The sequence below is a fragment of the Delphinus delphis genome, chromosome 2, assembly GCF_949987515.2.
Source record: "Delphinus delphis chromosome 2, mDelDel1.2, whole genome shotgun sequence".
Lineage (NCBI taxonomy): Eukaryota > Metazoa > Chordata > Mammalia > Artiodactyla > Delphinidae > Delphinus > Delphinus delphis.
In genome coordinates, this window is record NC_082684.1 from 77,490,035 (window position 1) to 77,509,903 (window position 19,869).

Genomic DNA, 19,869 nt, shown 5'->3' on the forward strand with positions numbered 1-19,869 from the left:
TCTGTCTGACTTAATTCACTTAGTATGATCATCTCTAGGTCCATCCATGTTGCTGCAAATGACATTATTTCATTCTTTTTTATGGCTGAGTAATATTCCATTGTACATATATATGTGTGTGTGTGTGTGTGTGTGTGCACACACACACACACCACATCTTCTTTATCCATTTATCTGTCAATGGACATTTAGGTTGCTTCCATGTCTTGGCTATTGTACATAGTGCTGCTGTGAACATTGAGGTGTATGTATCTTTTTGAATTAGAGTTTTTTCCAGATGTATGCCGAGGAGTGGGACTACTGGATCATATGGCAATTCTACTTTTAGTTTTGTAAGGAACCTCCATACTGTTCTCCATAGTGGCTGTACCGAGTTACATTCCCACCAACAGTGTAGGAGGGTTCCCTTTTCTCCACACCCTCTCCAGCATTTATTATTTGTAGACTTTTAAATCATGGCCAGTCTGACTGGTGTCAGGTGATATCTCATTGTAGTTTTGACTTGCATTTCTCTAATAGTTAGCGATATTGAACATCTCTTCATGTGCACTGCTCGAAACATTCTTTCTGATTATTTTCAGAAGCATACTTAAGATCACATATATCTAACTTTCTAATATTTTTGCTGCTTTATACAATTAGTTGATTGAAAAAAATCCATCATTAATTTTGGCTCCAGAAATGTGGCAGTAGAGCAATGTTGTTGACTTTCAACATATACAGAATTGTTTCGGTATCGCCTGTATCTCAGCTTTCATTGCGTGTACACCAACTTCAGCTTTGTTGGAATAGAATGACATGGGACTTCTTATTATGTAGGAAAAATGTGAACTCTCCAGGTACATCAGTTTTGTTCAAATCCTCCCCCCTCTTTTTTAAGCAGATTCTAATGAATAAAGTACTTCTTAATAAATAATCATTGGATTTAGCAGGCCTGCTATTTTTGTATTCTTATCTGCAAAGTAGAATATTATGGGATTTTGTTGCTGTTATTCAAGCAGCCTATGTAATAGGTACTAGCTCTTCTCCATCTTGTTTGAGGATATGGTATAAGTACACAGCAAGGCAGTCCCACAGCCTCTTATACATCATGAAATCAATCTTTGGCTGAAGGAGGAGGAGGAAAGTGTTATACTCCTTTTATGCTTTCTGGTTCTGTTCACTACACTGTGCTGTAATTACTTGCTGAACACACAGCTGGTGAGTGTGACCAAAACTTTGAATGCTTATGACTTGCAAGACACATTTCACCATGTTTGTTCCACTGTCCACAATAGTTGGCTTTCCCTGTTCTTCACTGGGTTCCATTCTATACTTCTTCATTCTGATTCATTCTGTTAGTGTGAGAGACAGGAACTCTCTCAGCCAGAGAATAAAGCAGGAGCAGAATTGAATGCATTGTGAATGCACCGCACTGTCTTATTTAATGGAAGTCTCCAATTGTTCCTGCACGTCCAAACGTCTGATGTACAAGATACAGGAGTAGCATGTTTACTAATACCACCATTGTTCTGTACATGTCTCAGTATAAGAAGAGAATTTTGGTAACATGTTTTCCGGAAGTACTCTTGATTCTAGGAGTCATAATTTTGACAAGTCTGGACACACTTTCATCTTCAATGAGAGGATTAGAGAGGTTGGCTTTCTTTAATAGTCATTTAACCAGCTTATTTTTCAAAATTAGCCTCTGTGTACTTTATTAAGATTTTTAAATTGTGTTGTTTTGGAGTTTGACTACTATAAACAAAATGTGCTTAAAGTACCTTATTTTTCTCAAACATTTTTTTCTTTTCTTTGAATTTTTTATGTGAATACTTTATTTTGTATCAATCAAGAATGACTTCATGGTCAGAAAGAGAAAGACAGTTACCATATGATATCACTTATGTGGAATCTAAAATATGATACAGATGAATTCATTTATAAAACAGAAACATTCACAGACATAGAAAACAAACTTATGGGGACTTCCCTGGTGGCGCAGTGGATAAGAATCTGCCTGCCAATGCAGGGGACACGGGTTTGATCCCTGGTCTGGGAAGATCCCACATGCTGCAGATCAACTAAGCCTGTGCGCCACAAATACTGAGCCTGTGCTCTAGAGCCCGCGAGCCACAACTACTGAGCCCACGTGCTGCAGCTACTGAAGCCCGCGTGCCTAGAGCCCGTGCTCTGCAACAAGAAAAGCCACCGCAATGAGAAGCCTGTGCACCACAACAAAGAGTAGCCCCCGCTGGCTGCAACTAGAGAAGGCGCGTGCACAGAAACGAAGACCCAGCACAGCCAAAAATAAATAAATTTATAAAAACCAACAAACAAAAAGAAAACAAACTTATGGTCACCAAAGGGCAAGGGGGTGGGGGAGGGATAAATTAGGAGTTTGGGATTAGCAGATACAAACAATGATATATACAAAATAGATAAACAACAAGGTCCTGCTGTATAGCACAGGGAACTATATTCAATATCCTGTAATAAACCATAATGGAAAAGGAAAAAAAAATGACGTCATGGATGTCATTGTGATTTTATAGTTTTTCCTATTTTTGAAAATTTTACATTGCAAATCATAAGATCTGGGTCTGATAACTGGATTTTTTTCTATTGTCTCTTTTTTTAAAAAATTATTTTTATATTGGACTATAGTTGATTTACAATGTTGTGTTATTTTCAGATGTACAGCAAGGTGATTCACTTATACATATATATATATATATATATATATATATATATATCCTTTTTCAAATTCTTTTCCCATTTAGGTTATTACAGAATATTGAGCAGAGTTCCCTGTGCTATATAGTAGGTCCTTGTTAGTTATCTATTTTTAATATAGTAGTGTTTATATGTCAATCCCAAACTCCCAGTTTATCCCTCCCCCCAACCCTCGACCCTTTGGTAACCATAAGTTTGTTTTCTAAGTCTGTGAGTCTGTTTCTGTTTTGTAAATAAGTTCATTTGTATCATTTTTTTTTAGATTCTGCATATAAGCAATATCATATAATATTTGTCTTTCTCTGTCTGACTTCACTTAGTATGATAATCTCTAGGTCCATCCATGTTGCTGCAAATGGCATATTTCGTTCTTTTTAATGGCTGAGTAATATTCCATTGTATATATGTACTACATCTTCTTTATCCATTCATCTGTCACTGGACCTTAGGGCCTCCATGTCTTGGCTGTTGTAAACAGCACTGCAGTGAACATTGGGGTGCATGTATCTTTTTGAATTATGGTTTTCTCTGGATATATGCCCAGGAGTGGGATTGCTGGATCATATGGCAACTCTATTTTTAGTTTTTTTTTAAATTAATTTTTATTGGAGTATAGTTGCTTTACAATGTTATGTTAATTTCTACTGTAAGGAAAAGTGAATCAGCTATACATATACGTATATCCCCTCTTTTTTGGATTTCCTTCCCATTTAGATCACCACAGAGCATCGAGTAGGGTTCCCTGAGCTATACGGTAGATTCTCATTAGTTATCTATTTTATACACAGTATCAATAGTGTATATACGTCAATCCCAATCTCCCAGTTCATCCCACCCCCACTCTTGATATCCATGTTTGTTCTCTAAGTCTGTGTCTCTGTTTCTGCTTTGCAAATAAGATCATTTATACCATTTTTCTAGATTCCACATACATGCGTTAATATACGATATTTATTCTTCTTTCTGACTTCGCTCTGTATGACCGTCTCTAGGCACATCCACCTCTCTACAAATGACCCAGTTTTGTTCCTTTTTATGGCTAATATTCCATTGTATATATGTGCCACATCTTCTCTGTCCATTCCTCTGCTGATGGACATTTAGGTTACTTCCATGTCCTGGCTATTGTAAATAGTGCTGCAATGAACATTGGGGCACCATGTGTCTTTTTTCCTTTTTTTTTTTTGTGGTACGCGGGCCTCTCACTGTTGTGGCCTCTCCCGTTGCGGAGCACATGCTCCGGACGCGCAGGCTTAGCGGCCATGGCTCACGGGCCCAGCCGCTCCACGGCATGTGGGATCTTCCCCGACCGGGGCATGAACCCGTGACCCCTGCATCGGCAGGCAGACTCCCAACCACTGCGCCACCAGGGAAGCCCGCCATGTGTCCTTTTGAGTTATGGTTTTCTCTGGGTATATGCCCAAGTAGTGGGATTGCTGGGTTATATGGTAATTCTATTCTTAGATTTTTAAGGAACCTCCATACTGTTCTCTGTAGTGGCTGCACCAAGTTACGTTCCCACCAACAGGGTGGGAGGGTTCCCTTTTCTCCACACCCTCTCCAGCATTTATTGTTTATAGACATTTTGATGATGCCCATTCTGACTGGTGTGAGGTGATATCTCATTGTAGTTTTGATGTGCATTTCTTTAATAATTAGCAATGTTGAGTGTCTTTTCATGTGCTTTTTGGCCATCTGTATGTCTTCTTTGGAGAAATGTCTATTTAGGTCTTCTGTCCATTTTTTGATTGGGTTTTGTTTGTTTTCCCCTCTCTCTTAGTTTCCTGTCATCTTGGTCTCATCTCCTGATACACCTGAATTTTGGATACTGTGTATAAAATATAGTAGAGATAATTCTAGGTTATTGATAATGTCATTTTCCTCCAAAAAGGATTAACTTTTGCTTCTTTTAGTCAGAATCAGAGATTGAGCTGATTCACTGCTTTGCCTCAGACTTTGTAAAGCTGTCCTATTCCTCCTTGATCCTTACTTCCTTTCTTATTCTCACCCCTTTGCCTGTTTTCCTACTAGGTGGTTTTGTTCTGGTTGATTTGCAAAAGCTCTCTTTGTATGTAAGAGACAGGCTCTTTGCCTATATGTGCTACAAATGTTTATCACCAGCAAATATGGTTTGTCTAACTGCTACCTTTTAGGATTTTTTTAAAGGTTTTTTGTAGCCTTTCTATTGTCCTTTTAAAATGTTACTATTGCACAAATATTTATAAACTACCCACATATAATCACAATGCACTTATACATCCACATGCACAGACAAGACATTATTAATTATATCACTCAGGTTCTTTATATCATAATTTTTGAGGGATCAAGGTTGATTTGCCAATGACTAATGGTAGTGACTTTACCCTTTCTCATGATAAAGAGTGATGTTCTTGGTCTTTTTTACCTAGAATTTGATCTTGTCAAGTGTTAAAATGTTATGATCCATGTGTTTTGGAAATGCTGGGGGCATGGTGTAGATTCTGATTTTGTCTTTGTCTCTTTAATTCAGGATTCTTCAGTTCTTTTCCCCCTCTTTTAGGTTAGAAGTAAAGAATGGATTCTATGGTTAAATAACCTGAGAGATCTCATAGGAGGAGAAAGTGGGCCTGTACCTGAGTCTTAAAGTATAAATAGGATATGAATGGGTAGAAGTGTGTGGGCCTTCCAGACAAGGGAGAAGGATTAAAAAAGAAATGAGGATAGGGTAGAAAATGAAGTATGTTCAGAATGTGAAAAGAGGCTCTCGGGAGCAGGAAGTCAAGAAATAGGAAGCAAATGTGGGTTAATGAGGTAGGATCACATTCTGGAGGATCCTGAAAGCCAGGTGGAAAAGTAATTCTTTATAAATTGGCTATTCTTAATGCAAATAACCAGATAAGTACATATTTACAAAATAAGCTTTGTGTCAAAGCTTGCTGTACGGAATCATCTGTCAAGCTTGTTTATCTTGATTCATTTTCCTTTATTCCAAGAGCTCAGAGCAGTGCACCATGATTCACATTAACTAATCTAATGCACATTCTTTGAGTTTTATTTTGTATCTGACATTCTAACCAGGTGATTTTTAGAGTGATGGTTCAGATTGGTAACCTTGCCTCAAAGAGATATTTTAAGTCTGTCATATTGTGGATCAGTTGAGAACTGCTTTCCTTCAGTTCTGTTTCTCTCCTTCCTTTTCTGCTTTTGCCCACCCCCAAATCATAAATGTTAGTTTCCTTGCATATATTAAGCAGATGAGATGAAAATATGCTAAATATGGGGAGATGGCCACGTCTGCAGGCCTGGACTGTTCAGTTGTCTCTCAAGAAGCATGTAGGATGGTGGCTTATTGAGAGTTGAATGAAGCAATGAATACAGTTGCCAATAGTATTTTCAAGTACCCACTCTGCACAGATGATGTGGAAAGATGCGGAAGCCAGGACCTTCTATTGAATATCATCACTGAGTTTGGGATGGTCAGCTCTTCAGAAACAGCACTTTTACTCCCAAGGGGAAATTGAGAGAACTGAGTGTTTTCCTTTTAGCTTTGACATAAAATTGTATGTTTTTTCTATTCCCAGGGGACTCCTTCTCACAGTTCCGGTTTGCCGAGGAGAAAGAGTGGGATAGTGAAGCTTCCTGCCCCAAACAGGTAAGGTGAAGCTCTGTCTGGAATGTGGACTGGCTCTTCTCAAGGCTGGAGACCAGCACCTTTCACATTGTTGTTGTGATAGAGACTTCACATAGAGAAGAGTCTAGTCATTCATGTACAGTTCAGCGTCAGTTACCTAAATTGCTCAGAAGGTTTTCAGGGAGCTTAAATTATACAGGCTTTTGGAGCTGGAGTTGACCTTTATACCTGGCCGTCTATGTGAACTACTTATATAGCTCATATATGACTATAGTTCATATAGACTGGGTTGTAGGGCTGAAAGTTTATAGTCACGATTTTGAGTGGATTACTTTGCCATTTGGCCTTCCTTCTTTTCTCTTTCTGTGAAAATTCATCTAAGGCTTGAGAATTAATTTATTTCTCCCACACAGTTTTTGGTGTTAGGTAAGAAAATCCTTAACTTTATAGTTTTAAATAACTCTTCTTCTATAATTAGGAGAATAAAGCTATAAAATAAGAACAAGCATCATAGAAGTCTTTCAGTGAATCTGTAGCACCCACGCACGTTATTTGCTTTGTATTGCTGCCATATTTTCCTCCCAAGGAGTTTTGATGATTCTCCAGGCAGGATTTCACTGAACCTTTCCGTACGAGAGACGACAGGTATTCTCACCCTTTTTAAAATGCACGGAGGATGAGTAAGTGCTGGCGTGGCATTTGCTTCCGACTCCGGGGCTGGAGCATACTATCTGATACAGTGATCAGACAGCCTGCCCACAGCTTCAGACAGGAGACCGGGCAGCAGACCTGACGGATAAAGGGCGGGACCTTCCTCCCCATTCCGCTGTCAGCTCAGTACACACACAGTAGGTGGCTCACACCCCCAGGTGGGCTGGCTTCACGTTCAGTTGTTTGGGACGGACATTGACTTAAAGACAGAGGGGAGGGAAGTGACTTGTAAAATGACTTCCTGTTCCTGTACAAAGAGTACGTTTTATAATATAGAAAAATTTGGGAATTAAAAATATTTGTTTTTGCTCGGGTCTGTCTGGGCATGTACCTGAGTATGCTTTAGAATTCTAGCACAAGTTGTAAACAGACGAACGCAGATCATGGAGGAATTCAGTGAAAGCCAGACAACTCCCATTTCAACTCCTTTGCACCAGGTTGGCTATCAGAGAACATTTTGGTATCCTGAGAGTTTCAAATAATTCTAAGGTTCTTTATTTATCAAAACACATGTTCTTTATTAGATATTTTATTAGATGTAGCTTATTGGAAGATGAGTGAGACAGAGACCATGCTTGTTCATCGCCCTAGGCCCCTTACCTTAGCACAGTGGCTGACACATAGTAGATGGTAAATATTTACATGATAAATGAAAAAGAATGCAATATAAAGTAAGAGGTATAATGAATGAATGAACGTAATACTGTGGGAGAAAGCTGCTTTGGGCTGGAGGTGATTGAGAGTGGGAGCATGGGATAAAGATCATTTGAATGGGCCTTGGTGGATGGATGAGTATGGTTCTGGTAGGTTCTGTCTGGGGAACAACAGGAGAGTGATGAGATCTGAAAGACCAGGCTGTGCTCAGAGTCGGGAGCGTAGCTGGAGTGTAGCTGGAGTGTGGATTCTCAGAAGAGGCGGCTTCCAGTGTGGGTCTGGGTCACTTAGTACCAGTGGTTTGGTCTTCATTTTTATCTAGGGGCAGTTTAGCCTGTGGGTCAGAGCATAGACTTCAGAGACGCAAACCTGAGCGTAAATACTAGTTCTCATCTGGAAAATGGAACTAATAATAAAATGTAACTCAGAGTTGTCATGAGGATTATATTAGATTATAAATAAAAGTCCTTCTGTGCAGTTCCTGACACAGAGGAAACACTCAAAATTAGCTCTTATTACTACTGTTACTTGTTAACAAAAGTCTTGTTTAGCAAGACAATGGAAATGGCTAGACTGGACCTCTGCAATATTGGGAAGGAGCGACTGAAGAGTTCAGAGGCTGGAGGCTGGGAGACCAGGTAGGAGGAGGATATTACGTGAACGGGAGGGGACGTGGGCCGACAGCATGGGCCGTGAGATGGAAGACAGTTCACTGGCAGATGGGACTGCAGTGGAGGACGTGGTAGATTGCGTCACGGGCCAGACGTGAGACATGAGGACAAGAAAGATTCGCAGGGGCGCTGAGCTTCCCAGCACGCTGATGAGGTGAGCAGTGATGACTGATGGGGCGAGAGAAGGCAAGCCTGATTGTGAGCATCTTGAGTTGAAGTATTAGTAGGGCACATCCCAAACTGAATTCATCACTTCGCCACCGGCACTGTTTCGTGTCCCACATCTCCCCTCACTCGGTCCTCTTTATTTTTGCTTACTTGAGAGAGAAAAAGAAGAGAAGAATCTATCTGTCTATCTACCTGTCTGTCTATCTATCAGTTGTTCCTCATGTGCTCCTCTGTCCCCAGCACAGCCAGTGACATGAAGCAGTGAAGAGTTTGCCAGTGGGTCCTGGCGGAGGCCCCGAAGGGCACCCTGATGGGAGAGGGCCCAGTGCTGTCCCTGTGACTTGCCTTCATGTCTCTGTGGCTCACGTGCAGGGTGAGGGGAAGGTGGCCTGGCAGTCAGGGTCCCTGCTTCAGCCGTGTTGGCCCCATTACCGCAGGGGAGTTGGTCCCTTCAATCCATGAGTGGCGTTTTCAGACCTGTCCTTTGGACAGTGTGGGGACATGTGAGGAGGGAATGGGTGGGAGGAGAACTGAGGGTGAAAAAAATAGGTCCATTATTTTTTGAAAATCACCTGAAGCTTTTTTTTCATTCCATTTTTCAGTTGTGTTGACTAGCGACTTATTTAGTCAGTAGAGCTTCCTCGAGCAACCACTGAGCACTGGGTGGCACGCCGTGGTTCCTGAGTGCGTGGCTTTTAAGGGAACAGACACTCAGGCCCACCCCTGAGAGCGCAGTTCTGAATGAGGCCTGACGCTCTGTACACGGAAGGCGCCCAGCTTTCTCTGAAGTGTCGCTTGATCTGAGCACTTCCACTGTAAAGTGTCCCCGTGGTCCCTGAGTACCCAAATGAATGTGGACTGTGAGTGCTGTGGCTCTCGAGGAAGGTGCAATGGTCTGATCAGAGGCTGTAAGTGGAGTTTCTAGTAGGTTCGCTCCTCACCAAGTGGTGTACCTTTACGCAGACACTGAGACTCGGAGTCTGATTGGCTTCCTGGACAGGGAGGAAACCTTCGGGAATAGATTCTCACCACTGAGTCTGTGCGCACACTGATGGCGGAGAAGTGGGGTTGGAGGGACTTTGTTCTAACAGTCAAGGCTGGCCTCCTGCCCCCAGCCTCCGAATCTGCAGGAGAAGAGGCGCTGGGGTGGCCAGGCTGCGTGCTCCAACTGTGAGTGACTGTCAGCGTTGGCCAGGTGGATGTGGGGATGGGGCTCTCCGGGCAGAGATGACCCACCAGTTATTTACAACATGGAGCAAAAAAGCTAATTCATGGTGGTTATTCCAATTAAATCTATTTTCAAATTCACACTTTACTATTACAAGCAATTCACTTCAGCTCCCTTTATATCTAAGGCCTTCAGCTGTAGCCCTTTAGGGGACAAACTGGTGACAAAAAAGGGGAAGGCTTCTTACATCGTGGTGTTTGATGGTAGGTTCTAGGCTCTAGGACTGCTGCAGGGAGACGAGGAGAAATCACTGTGCTGGGCTGAAGTGTCTTGAGGTCCTCATGGAGGCGGTGCCCTATCACATGGGCCTTGGATGGTGGGTGGGAATTGGAGACGTGGGGAAAGGAGACACCCCAGCAGCTGAAGGTCCATCACTTGGGACTCGGCACATAAGCACAGCCTGGCCATTCCCTGGATCTCACAGACTTTTCATTGTTAACGATATACCTTGTAGCCGTGTCACACATGATGCAAAAGGGGGGAGGAAGTTTGGGCACTTCTAGCTGGACCCCAGCACGTCTCAGCGGGCCTTCTCCAGAGAGCTGAGACAGCAGCATGTGAACGGTTGGCAGGCATCGTGGACGGAAAGTTCTTGCTCTTTTATAGGCTGAAAGCAGGGGGTCTACCCGGGTGACTTTGCAGACACCTTGGCAGTGGGAAGGGTGAGATTTCCAGTTTGTAATGTGGTGACTTACTCATGGGTTAAGCATTCAGGATCACACTTTTCTAGTGGTTTGAGAGGTCTTCTCCAAACTTCGAAACAAAGACTGGCCATGCTGGTCTTGATCAAGCACTTGACGTGCTGAGTGCAGGACTGCGGCAAGGCCTGCACATGTAGTGCATTTCCCACTCTCCTGCTCCCTAAATACTCTGCGTTTTTAGATGTAAGTTCCTTTTTTTTCCAGGGTGAGGGGCCACATCTGCTGCCGCCAACCTTGCTTACCGTAGAGCTAGCCATCTCCGGAAACTTTCAGAAGGGCAGTTGAAGAGCTGTATTGCTTCTTTTGATCCCTGTGTCCTGCTGTTGTGAGGCTCAGGGGTTCGAGTGGGTCTGCGTTTAGTGTCGGCGCTCTACTTGAGAGCACCAGGAATGACTCCCCACCTCCAGTCATTATAAACCCATCTACCCAAGGCATCCTTACCGTGGAATGGGGATTAGACTCCATGACCCCTGGGTGGTGTTCCCTAACTTGATATCAGTGATTGCAGCGTAAGTCATGGTTCTACCTGGGTCTGTGATAGTCCCTGGTAGACAAGGTGGGCCGTGGTGTCTGCCTCTAGTGTGGCGGCCACCTTCTAGTTCTTCCTTCTCTTGGGTGGCCGGGGCACCTAGAAACAGCCATTAGGGGTCATGCGATAACCTGGACCGTTTTCTCAGATGTGGTCAGTTTGTGAGGGCACTGCCTGGATGGGATTTTGCGTCTATGCACGGGAAGGGAGTTCAAGGGACTTACAGCGTTGGCCTCACACAAAGTGCTGCCAGCTGGAGGGTAAGTTTCCATCCTCTGCTTTCTGGTTGGAAGAGAGAGAAGCGTATACCTCATGGGCTTCTTTGGCTGTGACTGTCCTCCCCATCTGACTGCTGAGACAGCTCTTCCCTGCTCTCCTGAGGGCCAGCCATCTGAATCTGGGGGGGAGATGTCCAGTTAGATTTCATTAAGTGCTTTGAGTTTTTTTTTCAGTAATTCCAAGAGCATCCGCAGGTTCCAGGTTTCCGTGCAGCCTTGATGTGAGGTGATCACCACCCTGCTGCTGCTCTGGCAGCCTGAGCTGTGGCTCAGGAAGGTGCTTTTGGTTTTGCTTATCTTAATGCAGAGATGGTAGAAATTAGAACCATATCAAGTGTGATTTATGATCTGATTACTCCCAGCTAAAAGTAATAGATGATTTATTTACAGTTACTACCTATCGTCTTGTGCTCTTTTATTTCTGAAAGGTCATATGTAATCATCTTTTTTTTTTTTTTGCGGTACGCGGGCCTCTCACTATTGTGGCCTCTCCCGTTGCGGAGCACAGGCTCCGGACGCGCAGGCTCAGCGGCCATGGCTCACGGGCCCAGCTGCCCCGCGGCATGCGGAACCCTCCCGGACCGGGGCACGAACCCGTGTCCCCTGCATCGGCAGGCGGACTCTCAACCAGTGCGCCACCAGGGAAGCCCCATATGTAATCATCTTGATCAATAATCTATCTTTTTTTTTATATATAGAATTCAGCATTTTATGTGGACTGTGAGTCATTGGTTCGAGCCCTTCAAGAACTGCCTCTCTCACTCCGACTCAATGTTGCTGCTGAATTGGTCCAGGTAAAAACCCTGACAGCATCCTGAGGCTGGTATGAATTAGGGCAGGAGAAGAAGAAGAATGAAAAACATCCCCCTGCAGGATGTTTCAGACTCAGCTTTTCCTTTCATCAAGCTGAGCGTTTTGTATCAGGTAGAATTTCGTAAAGTTTTGAGGGAGAATGAAATACTTTCTAAAGGTTTTTTCATTTTATATTTGAAACATTTTAAAGGATCAAATGTAATAGAATTGAATGAAATGTAGAAGTATAGAGTCTGCCTTGTATTGTACTCAAAATGTTTATGTGCCAGGCTTTGTGTTAGGCACTAAGGTTACCGTGGTGAACAGACAGGCACGGTTCCTGCCCTCATGGAGCTTAATCTATTGGGAAAGACGGGTATTGATCAAGTTATCAAATTATAAGCCCTGTGAAGGGGAAGGACAGTATGCTGTGAGAATATGTAATAGTGAACCTGATCGACTTTGGTGTGATTAGGAATGGCTTTCCTGAAGAAGTGACAGATAAGCCGAGATCCAAAGTATAAGAACATTCGAGTTGGGATTTAAAGAAGAGTGACCCAGTCAGATCTGCATTAACAACTGTGCTAATAATAACAGTAACAACGAACATTCTGGCTGCAGAATGGAGAGAGGACTGTATTGGGGTGTCTGTGTTTAGGGTAAATCTGCACTTGCACACCCATGCAAGAGTAGAGCGGATGAGGGGAGGCAAATTAGGAGGCCACTGCACGGCTCAGGTGAGTAATACTGTAGCTTGGACCAGGCTAATGATGGTAGAGATGGCAGGGAACTGGACTTTACCAAGAGGTGTATTACAAAAGTAAAATTAACAGGACTTGGTGAAATACTGGAAATGGAGAGGGAGCAGGGAAAGAATTTTCTAGGTTTTCCAGCCTGTGCAACTCAGTGGTAGCTAGTATTAGGAAGGGTGAGGCTTGGACATTATGGGTTTGTGTCTCTGAGATGTCAGAGTGAAAATATTAGTCAATTGGATGTAGAAATTTATAGTTCAGAATCAAGGGCTGGAAATACAAATTTGGGAGATATCGGTTGTAAGGTAGCTAAGAGAGGAGCCATTGAATCGGCTAAGAGAGGAGGGGCCCAAGGGCTATACCAGAAGGAACTTTGAAATTTAATTGTGGCTAGATTGGATTTTGTTAAAAAGTGAAACCCTAGGCAGTACTAGTTGTCAATAGAATCCCAGCAACTAAAATGACCAGTTTTGTTCTGCAGTTGAATGCGATGCTAAGCGTGAGCATAGGCAGGCATCAGTGGGTATCCACCCAGCTGTCTCTGTGGCACTCACGTCAAATTTAGGGCAGCAAGTAGAATTCAGGCTGGAGGACACTTAGGGGCAGAGAAGTAGAGAGGATAGCATTTGCCTCTGATGGGGAATCACCCTGGGACGTCTTTAGGAGCGTTTGGGGGTATTGGGGCTTGTCTTAGTGATTGGGTGAGCACTCCTCTTCCTCTGGCTGTCCAGAGATGGTCAAAGTCCTGACATACTTGGTTTGATCCCACACAATGAGGAGTGGTTAACAGAACACATCAGGGAAACACAGATGAAGGTGATGGGGGCCCCAGGATTGAGGAGAGAAACGGGAAGTGGTGTGAGCATTTGAAAGTGAAGGATGATGTTGTCAGAGGCAGGCCTCAGAGGAAAGATATAAAATAATTGTACTTTTGTAAATAGTAACTTTTAACTATCTAGCCAGGTTTTCCCACTCCTCCCATGAGGGAGAGCGGTTATTCTCAACTGTGTTTGCATGTTAGACTCACCCGGGAGTTAACAAACAAACAAAGACAATGCCAGCCAGCCAGTGCAGACCCACTGAATGATTCCAGGATTAGAACAGGGGACCACATCCCATCTTCGCCCTGCACACTGACAGTGCTGGATGAATATTTAAGTTCCTGTGTAAAGCCACGCGGTCTTAAAAGCCCTAAGGAGCTATTAGCAAACTGGATCTGCTCAGGATGCTTAAATGTACAAATAAGGGGACAACACCTCCAACAGCAGCTGACCCTCCTCCTGAACCTACCCACTGATGCCAGCCTGGTCACCACAGGCCTCCCTCCAGAACTGTGGTTCTCAGCCTTCCTCTACATTACAGTCACCTGGGGGGAGGGTTTAACTTTATTAAATGATAACATATAGAGAAGTGCGTGCGTAAGTCTTTACACATGCAGATCAAGGATCAGAATGCCGCCACCACCCAGAACCTCCCCCCACCCCCCGAGACAATACTTCCCTAAGACCACTATCCTGACTTCTCATACTCAAGATTAGTTTTGCCTGTTGGGGGCGTTTTTACAAATGTAATCAAATGGAATGTTTTCTTTCCTGTCTGGCAATTTTTACTCAAATAATGTTACTAACGGTCATTCTTTTCTTCTTGGTGAATTTGTTCCTTCATCTCCTATATTTGTGCATCTTAGTTCAGTGAACAGATCCGACTTGCTAATTACTTCTCCGTGACTTTTTACAAAGCCTGCCTCGTCGCAGGCTTAAGTGTACATTCACATAGACATACAGGACTGTCCATTCTCAGGCTGGTGACAGGAGTGCACAGCCCTTTTGATTTCAGCTCTGAGCAGGTTGGCACAGGGCTGAGGTGGGCACGGTAGGGAGGTCTCCCACACTTACCCCTGCAGCAGTAAGAGGGGTGCTGGCAGGACCTGGATGGAGACACTTTGTGACCTTCCTGTCTGAATTGAGTTTCCTACTCCACAGAGTCTGATGGCTTCCTTTGCTTTAATTTCTGCTTAAGCAAATACGGCAGGACTCACATTAACTCAGATACTGTGCTTCTCTTTCAGACGGCCCTTCCTTTAGAGCTTCCTCAGGTGAAACCAAAGAGAAATAATGATGGCAAGGGACTAGGGATGCAGTTAAAGGGGCCCTTGGGGCCTGGAGGAAAGGGGTCCATCTCTGAGCTGAAATCTGCTGCCGCTGGCTGCCCCATGTACCTGGGTAAAGACAGCCTAGGACCGGGCCCTTCCAAGCGTTCTCAGAACCCCGCTTCCCCACTGCAGTCGGCAGCAGACGATTTGGAAGAAGAACTAGATCTGCTGCTTAATTTAGATGCGTCTGTAAAAGAGAGCGGTGACATCTTAGCAGACCAGACAGCTCAGGACCTGGAATCTGAGAAAGATGAGGAGGTGGCCCAAGAAGAAACAGGTATGGTTTTCATTTTATTCCCCATCCATCTTCTCGATTCTGGTGTTTTTCTGAGAATAGCTTCACCTCTGTCACATCCCTACACATCTTCATCAGTGTCTGACATCGATCTGGCCTTGTCCACTGACATCTATTTCTGTGCTCACGTCTCTGCTTCCCCCTGAGCTGACCTTTCTGACAACATTGCTCTCACTCGATATTACTGGGCTTCCAAAGCTGCTACCTGCCTGATTGCAATCTTAAACCCGGGGCTGCAAATTGAACTCGTGCTGTAAAAGGCATTTCGATACCCGTGGCCTCAGCTGTGCAGCAGCAGACCTTTTAATCGACTGTCTGAACAGGCCTGTTGATCAGTGCTTTGTGCTTCTTGCTTGCTATTTCGATCTTGGTTGTTTTTTTTTTTTTTTTTACAAAAGAAGACTTCCTCATTTGTGCATGTTCTGTCAGATGGCGGGCCATCTGACAGGGAGAGGCCTAGTGACTGCCCCGTCCATACACTGCATTCAGGACCCTTTAATGGCTTTAGTTTCCAGGAAACTAAGCTGTTAGTCTTTTAAAAAAAAAACTAGTGAACTGTGAGATTCATCATCCAAATAAATAGAAGAGCAAATCTCTACTCCATTTATGAATTTGTTTAGGTATCACTGGATCTTCTTAGGGAGCAGGAAAATAATAGAACGTTTCCCCTTATCGTGAGCGAAGTCAGACTTTGGCTGATTTCCAGCATGGATCAAACCCCAGGGAAGCGTTAACCCTCGGTTCTGGCACTAACGTGAAGTTGTTAACGTTGCTTTTATTTTTTTAGATCCTGCAAAACCGTCTGCGTTGGAAGGAAAGAACGTGGCATCTGAGCAACCAAGTATATCCAGAAATGTTACTGAGGAAGAGCTTGAAGATTGGTTGGACAGCATGATTTCCTAAACTTGATGAAAGAAAAAAAAAAAGAGAGAGAGAAAGAAAATGAAAAGTGCCTGAAGCCAATTTTGGTTGCCTTGTAAGGGAAGGCGGGCCCAAGGCTGTCCTTCCAGAACAGCTGGTTTACAAGCACGGCCCGAGCCCGTGGGGCCATCACGCTTAGCAGTAGATGCCTACCTCCCCCATGTTCAACAAATCCGAAATGAGACAGCGGATTTGAAATGATACAGCTCGCTGCATTTGTTCTCTGGCTTAGTAACTGAATAGACTTCTTAAGGGCAGGAGATGTTACGGCCCTTGTGTCCAGTTTCTTCCTCTCAATTTTTACAGCATAGCGGGTGCAGCTGATGAAGAAAGCTAAGCAAACCAGGCATGCATTTGGCCAAAATAAACAAACGCTGGTTTGTGGATTTTTTTCCTTCCTTTCTTTCTTGTGCGGGGAGCCGTGGGCTGTTTGTTTGTTAGTCTCCTGTCCCTTTTCCCAGCACCACAGGGTGGTTGTAAATCATCCAGAAAGGGGGCGTTACAAGAGGCCAAACCGTGAGTTGGTGATTATGACTTTATTGCAGTGGGCACTTCGTTTTATTTAAGGAGATTCACCTAAACAGAGCAGCTCCACTACTTACAAGGGAGACCATAAAGCGTTACTCTATTTGGCATAAGATTGAGATTTTTTTCTGAATTTTCAGTACAGTACTTTTTTTCTCTGATAACAGCAGTTGACAAGCTGTTACTGAAAAAAAAAAAAACATATGAATAACCTTTGAGTGCAGTTTCATAAAGTAAGACAGAAGATCCACACAACTAATTAATGGAACTGTCCGTCTCGAACATAAATGTAAAAAACTTGCATAGCTATATCTAAAGAGGTTTTGTAAGGCACTTACTCGATACTTCAGTGTCGACAAAGTGGCGGTTTGTTTGTTTGTTTCTATTTCTTTAACTGCTTAAAGCTTTTCAAGCTGATTCTGGATACATTCACTAGCAAGTACCATGGGAGAAATTAGACTGCAGTTTTAAAATGATTTTTTTGTAGCTCAGACCGTGAGTCACTGGTGGAGTACCATCATGTGGAATTCAAGTGTTTAAAATTCCAGGTATTGTGCCTCCCAAACTTCCTGCTTCTCTAGCCCTTCCCTCAGTGGTACCATCCCAACGACCTAGTTAGAACTGAGAAACCTGAAGGCTTTCAACTAGAGCTTCCTTGAAGCTGGGCCGTACTCTTTTTTTTCAACATTTTTGACAGGTTATCTCGCACAGTGTACGTCCATTAGATACAAAAAGCCAAATCAATTCCAAAATACCACAGATGTGTAACAAACACTTCCTTGTAAGGGAGGCATTTTAGGAAATGTCACTTTTCAAATGTGTTGCAGAACTGTTTGTTAAGAGAAGGATTTTATTGACCGTCCAGAATGGTGGAGGCTTCTTTCATTCCCATTTATCCAAGCTGATCTTCGTACTGTTTCCGGAAGCAGTCACCAGCAGGGAAGAAATCCCAACACCTTTCTTGGTACATCTTCCAGACATAAGATTCCTGAAATAACGGGAACAAAGGAGACTTCTTTATAAACCACAGTAAGCTGGAACCCAATTTATTTTCCCTCTCTATGTCTCCCTTTGGGAATACTGATGTGGATAAATGTGAGGCCCAACTGGTACATTCTTTCTTGCACTGTTCCCAGCTCAGGCTGTTTTGGGAGCAAGAAGTTTCTCCCTTCTTTTCTCCCTTCTTCTGACCGTCCCCCCACCAAAACAAACAAAAACCCCACAGTGAGACCAACTCGATGATCGCCACTAAAAATACTTAAAGATTTAGCAGAGGGTTGACTCCATGCCATTTGTAACTGGTAGAAGGCAGAATATACGAATCCAATGACGTTTGACTATTTGGTAAGCTACCTTTTCCTCCCCTATTCTCTGTCTTTACACTGCTTTTTCATACTTAGTCACAGAACCCCTCTGACACATACTTTCACGCACCCTGTCACACCCACACCTCCGCATCCCTGTGTCACCCACACAGGAGGTCGTTATCTTTCTTAGGCTGTCGTCTCACCATTTTGCTCCGACTCTCCTGCTCTTTGTCGGAGCCACCCACTCAGCTTTGCATTGTCTTTTTCTCTGTAACGTTCTCCCCACCTCCAGCTATTCTGCCCTGAAGCAGCAACTATAAGGATTTAGAAAATGTCAGTGTTTGCTGGGAAGGATAACCAAGGGGGCCTTTTGGAATAGGTGGGAGTTGCCTTAGAATTTTGGCTTCTTAAGTCACAAAGAGATGGTGGAACAATGCAGGAAGCAGTGGGAAAACGCACAGAAGAGACAAATGGGGGTCACCTCTCTATTTCAGATATCCTGTGCTCTACTGAGGCTTGACGTAGAAAGGGGAAGCTCTATCTTAAGGTGTTTCTCACCTGACCTGTGTGCTCTGTTTCATCTTTATTAATCAAATACATCAGGAAGAACCTGGAACGAGGAACAAAGGTTTAACAACTGAGAAAAAGACAATATTAGATTCTTTGGTTAGAAAACCAAAGTCAAGTGAGCTGGAGAGAGGATTAAATACATTGTTCAGCATCATGCTGACTCCTATACCTTTCAGAATAGGGGAAACGTGGCATGACAACATACGCCATCATCTTCTAATAATAATACACATTTATCTCAAAATTAGCCTTTTTGTGAGGAGAGGTCCTTAAACCTTGAGCTAAGATCACTTGTGAGGAAGAATTTTGGCTACCATTTTATTGTTTTTTAAAAAAGTCCTAAGGTAAACAATAAAATGGTAACCAAAACTCTTACCATATAATTCTTAGTAGGCCAATTTATCATCTTATAAGAATACAGAATTGAAATTTTGTGTGTCTCAAAGATACGTTATGGAAAAGTAAAAATATTTACTCTCACTCAGTTGCCCTGGAATTCAGCAGCACGCAGGTGACGGGCCGCCTTGACGAGAGCAAATATGAATTGGTTGAGAGGAAGGCCTGACTGGAGGGGGTTCAAAGGAGAGTGGGACGACAGAGATTGGAGACCCCGAACATGCACACTTTTCCAGTTTTGCTGGAAGGGAAGGGGAAGAAGCAGGACAACAGCTGGAAGGAAAAGTGGGGTCACAGCCTTTTTTCTTTGTTTAGGATTAAAAAGTATTATATGGTGATAGGAAAAATTCAGCAGAGAGGAAACTTGCTGGAGTTAATATGACCTTGATTGAGAAGGGATGGGAGCTAATTCCAGGTTGAGGGGCTGACATTTGCTTGGAGCAGAAACAGTCTGCAGCGCACACCTGGCAATCAGAACGGGGAGGGGCAGGGCCTATGGACAAAGACACGGGCTCACGGGGACTCCTGCAAGCTCTTTCCTAATTGCCTCTGCTTTCCGGAGACCAAGGAGGAAAAGGCATTGGCAGAGCGTGAACTACAGGACGTAACTGTATTTTACTCACTGTTCCTGGCCCTGCCCCATCACCTTTGCTGACCAAGGATACTCACAAGTAGTTGGCTAAGTTGTGCTCTTGTAAGGTGTGTGTTTCAAAACCATGAGGGGTCGTGTCAAAGTAGTCATTGCCGATCCCACAGATGAAACATTTCGTCTAAGAAGAATAACAGGGAGAAAAGGCATGAGTAGGCGTGACATTACAGGCAGGTAGCAAAAGGGTGAGGATCTCTGCTTGAATTGAGAGACACTAAAATATTTCTGTCTTTCATGCTTTA

General features: G+C 43.5%; 2 protein-coding genes across 2 annotated transcripts in view; one reads left to right on the forward strand and one right to left on the reverse strand.

The window, feature by feature from the left end:
- The window catches only part of AVEN (apoptosis and caspase activation inhibitor), a 193,775-nt gene extending 177,221 nt beyond the window's left edge, over positions 1-16,554 (forward strand). The window contains exons 3-6 of the mRNA XM_060004945.1: positions 6,279-6,349; positions 11,967-12,062; positions 14,881-15,241; positions 16,047-16,554. Coding sequence (XP_059860928.1) covers positions 6,279-6,349; positions 11,967-12,062; positions 14,881-15,241; positions 16,047-16,162 — 644 coding nt within the window. The 3' untranslated portion in view covers positions 16,163-16,554. The remainder of the gene's footprint in view (positions 1-6,278; positions 6,350-11,966; positions 12,063-14,880; positions 15,242-16,046) is intronic.
- A 576-nt stretch (positions 16,555-17,130) lies between these two features.
- Positions 17,131-19,869, reverse strand: part of RYR3 (ryanodine receptor 3) — a 361,766-nt gene continuing 359,027 nt past the window's right edge. The window contains exons 102-104 of the mRNA XM_060002247.1: positions 19,648-19,748; positions 18,571-18,622; positions 17,131-17,693 (exon numbers count right to left, since the gene is read on the reverse strand). Of these exons, the coding sequence (XP_059858230.1) occupies positions 17,598-17,693; positions 18,571-18,622; positions 19,648-19,748 (249 nt within the window). The 3' untranslated portion in view covers positions 17,131-17,597. The remainder of the gene's footprint in view (positions 17,694-18,570; positions 18,623-19,647; positions 19,749-19,869) is intronic.